The following is a 5409-nucleotide window of genomic DNA, read 5'->3' on the forward strand; positions in this document are numbered from 1 at the left end:
CACACACACACACACACACACACACACACACACACACACACACACACAAAACCCTCTGGAGTCCAATGATATGTTGACCAACTACTCCTGAACATAAGACCTGCCCTCATGGAGGCACCAACTTGACACCTTCATTTTTAAATTGTGTAGGTGTCCTCAACATTGGGGCCTTGCTGTCAATTTCTGGAGAGCAATCGTTAGTCTTGACAACAGCCTGGGTTATTTAGGGATAACTGAGGGGCCACATTTAACCAACAATTAAATTAGATATATGACATTAAATTTTTAAATTAAATATGTGGTAATTGTCTGTTGCTGCATAACAAATTGTTCAAGAATAGAATACTTCATTGTCTCTCACAACTCTATTTGTTTATTTTGTAAGTTTTTCAGTCTGTACTATCCTGTTATAGAAACACAAAACAGACTTAGACACAAACCCCAGATACTATAACTGATAGTGATTCAGGGACCATACATGGAGACCTAATGGTTTATACTTAGCCATGACTACCAGCTCTTATCCAATCCCCAGTTGTTCTCCTTGCAATCTACCTTAAAGTACCAAGATGTTTCCATGTACTGACATATTTTTATACTCCTACCATTCAAGCTTCTGATGCAGTAACAGACACAGTTCTTATTATTTTGGAGAGTAGGCAATGATGTATTTGTTATTAATAGCAACTAGAACAGGCTGAGACTAACAATTGGGCTATAAAACTCAGTTGCCATGCCCTACATGGAAATAGTATGTATGTATGTATGTATGTATGTATGTATGTATTATTATTATTATGTATATATTTATAGGCATATTAATATATGTCATTAATATACTATAAAATATTGCACATAACCCAAGACATAATGGCCAAATGAACTGTTTATAGTTTCATACAAGAATCTAGAAGTGACTTAACTGACCTGTTCTTCTCAGCATCTCTCATGGAGCAACAATGAATGTGCCATCCCAGTGAACAATTACCTCATGGTTTAATGGTTAAGAGTTCACAACCAGGCTTACTCACAGGGCTGCTAAGAGGCTTTCTCAGTTCTCTGCCTTGTGAACTTTTCCACAGGCCCATGGCATAGCATGACTTTCTCCAGAAGAAATTAATCCAAATGAGAAAGAGTGTATAAGATGGAAGCCATGGCCTCTTCATGAGCTTTCATGGGAAGTGATACCCTTTGCCATGTCTACTCTATTTACAAGTCAACAGAGAAGATGGAAGGGCTTGTGCAGTGATATGACTATTTAAAGATAGAAGTCATTAGTATCCCTCTGAGAGGCTGTGTACATATTAAAAACAGTCACAGAAATTATCATTCTTGTCAATTGAATACCGACTAAACCAATTGCAACCGTTGTAAAGAAGCATATCAATCTTGAACGAATAATAAAGTATAATTTAAGCACACTGATTCTTACCTTGTTTTGTCACAAAATTATAAAACATTTGGACTATATTATTTTGAAGTGCAATTGATAACTATAGTGTTAATAATGACAAGTTTTATGGGCATAAGTAAGCATTAATTATAGCCTGATTTTATAACTATTTTAATAGTAGAGCATGAGATAAACATTGATCACTAAGATTTCAAATATGGAATTTTAGTCTTGTGTTAATATTATTTTTATATCATTGTGACCAATAGCAATACAACAATTTAAGGGATGAAATGTTTATTTTGGCTCTTAGGTTCAGCAAATTCTCCATCATCTCTTGGCCCAATGAAGTTGGGATGAAAATATGGGGGCAGGGGCACACAGCAAGGTTGTGTCTTCCCTTATTAACAAACAAAAAGAGGAAGGCAGTGGTGCTGTATCCTTGAGAAATCACACCCAGTAACCTAGTTCCTCTAGCTTGCTCCTATGGCCCCAAGTTTCCAGAACTTCAACAAGTGGAAGCCAAGTTCTTTTTAGTACATAAACTTTTTCAAAAAGAAATAATTCATATCTAAACCATAATTTATTATTTTATGCCCTCCAAAAGTCTTTTCCCCCATCACATTGGAAAATGTATTCTGCTCATCTTCAAGAAGTCCCAAAGTCTTCACAGCTCCAAAAATGTTCAAAATCTCAAGTTAAAGGCAGACCAGATGGCTCAGTGAGTAAAGGCCTGACAACCAGTTGGATCCCTGGAACTCATATGGTGGAAAAATAGAGCTGATCCCTACATATGGTGTGTGTGTGTGTGTGTGTGTGTGTGTGTGTGTGTGTGTGTGTGTGTGTGTGCGCGTGCGTGCGTGCGTGCGTGTGCGTGCGTGCGTGCGTGCGTGCGTGCGTGCGTGCGTGTGTGTGTGTGTGTGTGTGTGTGTGTGTGTGTGTGTGTGTGTAGGAGGGGCACAAACATATAACTTAAGGAAGTCAGTTCTCACCTTCTACCAAGTAGGTTCTGAGAATGAAGCTCAGATGGTCAGGCTTTGGAGAAGCACCTATACCTACTGAGTCATCTTTTCCAGCCCTTTGAAAGGTGTAGGTCATACTGGCCTTGAACTTGAACTTGATCCTTTTGCCTCTGACTCTTCAACATAATGTACCATCACAGCTGATCACATAACATCACTGCTTGTCTTGTTCCTCTTGTTGCTTCCAGTTTTTCTGGACACACATTCCAACTTCCTGGGATCCCCGATATACTGAGGTCTCCATAGGAGCTCAGACTTGACTTTAATTGGCTGGAGTCCTAGAGCTGCCTTTGAAATCTTGGTAGAAGTCTCATCCCATAATTCTTGTCTTCTGGAGGCTTGCAAAGTCAATATTCATTATAATCTTGCTACAAAGCATCCAGGAAAAAAATGTCTTCACCTGAATGCTATACTGCCTTGACATTTTATCCACCAAATTTATTAGTCTTTAAACATCTTTAAACAGTCTGGCACATAATTTCATGGATTCATCTATGGTAATACAAGAAGCATAAATTGAGAGAGGAACCTTTGACCTACTTCCTCTATGTAGGTTTGCTTTCCAAAGTTTCTGGAACAGCAAAATGGGGACAAAGATTTCAATACGCAAGCTTTTTCAGGGCATGCTCCAATATCAAATCATGACAGCCCTATCTTAAAATGTATTCTAAATAATGTCACTGAATTAGGGAAGCAAAAACTCCCAGTTGAGTCCTACATATTAAGTGTTCTTTTCTATCAAAGGACCCATGGAGAGAATTATAAATATCTGACACTAAAATCAATAATTATTAAGCACAGTTAGATTCCCTACAAACACACCAAGTCCAAAATTCATTTGTATTAACTATGCTCACCTATTAGCCATTAGAGCATTGTTTGATTGTGGTATTAATTAAATACATCTCTCAAGGATGCATTATTATAAGTGAAGTATAAGTACATGTCAGTTTCTACATGATATAAACAGAATCCAAGTTAGTTATTTTGATTCCTGTTATTGAACTTGGCAGACACCAGTGCTCATTTAATTATATGATCATTCTTGGATGTGTAGGGTATCTTGGAAAGTCATAAAAAGTACTCCATGATCTCAAAAATTTGTGCCCAAAGTGTCTGTTAGCCAGCTCAGCCTGGATCCTGTTTCTTGATGCCTTTTCCAACGTCTTTTACTGGTATTGTATTGAAGGTTGATCAGGTGGTAACCTCTGCCTTCCAAGTCCCTACTGTGCCTTGATCAGAATGAACCACATCAATGCCCAACCGCTTCCTCTAACTCTCTTGACTACTCCACTCAAGCTAATGATCCCATCATGAAACCAATATCAGCATGAAATAGTTAAGTTGAATAAATTAAGGCTATTTTAGAGGCCTGATCATCTGTAGAGTTCCCTTCTTGGAGTTCTCTAGAGCTTAGTGGACAGGAATTGAAGGTGGGGGTAGGGGCATGAAATACATTCAGAACAAAACTTGGTATAGTAAATGCCCCGGGAGTACTAGAAGAATTAACAGATGTGCTTGACTGAAGTGAATACTGCATGAAATGACAAAAGGAAGGAATTGTGTGTTTGGCTGTTAGAATGTTAAGAAATCTAACATATTCTGTAATACATTTGGGGCCTGTAAGCATTCTTAAAAGAAAATGAAGATGACTAGGGTTAATTAAGTTTTTGTAAGAAAACAGTTCTGGTTAATAAAAATCTAAAAATTTGGTGTTGATGAACAGACAGAGAGAGCTCAGAAATTTGTAAGATGTTAACAGTACCTCACCTATTCAACTGAAATATTTTTCATCATGATATTCTATAAAGCAATCACAAAAAAGCATAGGAATGTCTAATGGATGATGCCACCTATGAAACACAACATATCCAGGCAGCAGAAGGTTGTTAAAGCAACACAGATTTCATTATAAAGTATCAACTTAGAATTTTTTTCCTCTGGATAATTTTGAATGAAATATACCCTGAATACATGGTGGGGTAGAAAGCAGACAACTATGACTATAAGGAAGAAGAAACTCTTGATTTGGGCTCTGTAATCTTGATGGGCCCACATATCAGGCCAATAGTCTCTTATCAAACAAAGAATGACAGCCAGCTGCATCAGAAAGAGGACCAGAACTGTTGTCATCATAATGGCAATTGTAGAGTAGTTTATGATGATGATACCCGTGCAGTTGAGAGATCTATGAAACTCAAAACAGCGTTGTTGTTCTGTGTAACTTGGATCTGTGCCATACTGTAAAAAAAATATTGGCAAAAATATGAAGCTTCCCACTATCCAAATAATAATACTTAGAACCACAGCATGAAACTTTTGTAACTGTTGCATTTGGAGTTTCTTAAAATATATGAGCAATCGAAGCATGACAATGGCCACGTAGAAAACAAAGGTAAGGTACATATGACCATATATGACACCACTAACCACTCGGCAGGTAAAAGACCCAAGCTTCCAGACTGATGACAGATAGTAGCTGAGGCGGAATGGCAGACTTATCAGGAGGAGGGAATGCAGCACAATGATATTAATGATGATCGTAGCAATCACTGATTGGCTATTCCTTTTGAACATCATACGTGACATCATAACTGTTCCAATGGTGCCTCCAAATAAAACCACACTATAGGCTGTTATCAAAGTTGTCCTGCAGTAGGCATCACAGTGGTCTTGGTCTATGCTTGAGACATTTGACACAGTGGTTCCATTCATCATATCCATGGTTTGTTATGACGAAGTTTGATCATACACTGCTAAATCAAAAGTTTTACAAAATTATGGTTGATATATTGAAACCAGGAATTATATACAAATATTGAACTTTTCAATCCTTGAGGAGTCTTTAAAAATCTTGAGATCATACAAAAGAAGTACTGTTAGAGATTCCACTCAGCAATTAAAACAAACTAGAGACAAGAGTGAGTGAAATTAAATATAATTAGTTTGTTTGAATGTAAAGTTCATAACTGTGTCCCTACGCATTCTACAGAT

General features: G+C 37.4%; 1 protein-coding gene across 1 annotated transcript; it reads right to left on the minus strand.

The window, feature by feature from the left end:
- Window positions 1–4251: 4251 nt before the first annotated feature.
- LOC100759821 (probable G-protein coupled receptor 141) lies at window positions 4252–5139 on the minus strand. Its single transcript, XM_035443050.1, has one exon. The coding sequence runs from the start codon at window positions 5137–5139 to the stop codon at window positions 4252–4254; it is 888 nt and encodes a 295-aa protein (XP_035298941.1).
- Between the last annotated feature and the right edge of the window lie 270 nt (window positions 5140–5409).

The sequence above is a fragment of the Cricetulus griseus genome, chromosome 3 (genome assembly GCF_003668045.3).
Source record: "Cricetulus griseus strain 17A/GY chromosome 3, alternate assembly CriGri-PICRH-1.0, whole genome shotgun sequence".
Lineage (NCBI taxonomy): Eukaryota > Metazoa > Chordata > Mammalia > Rodentia > Cricetidae > Cricetulus > Cricetulus griseus.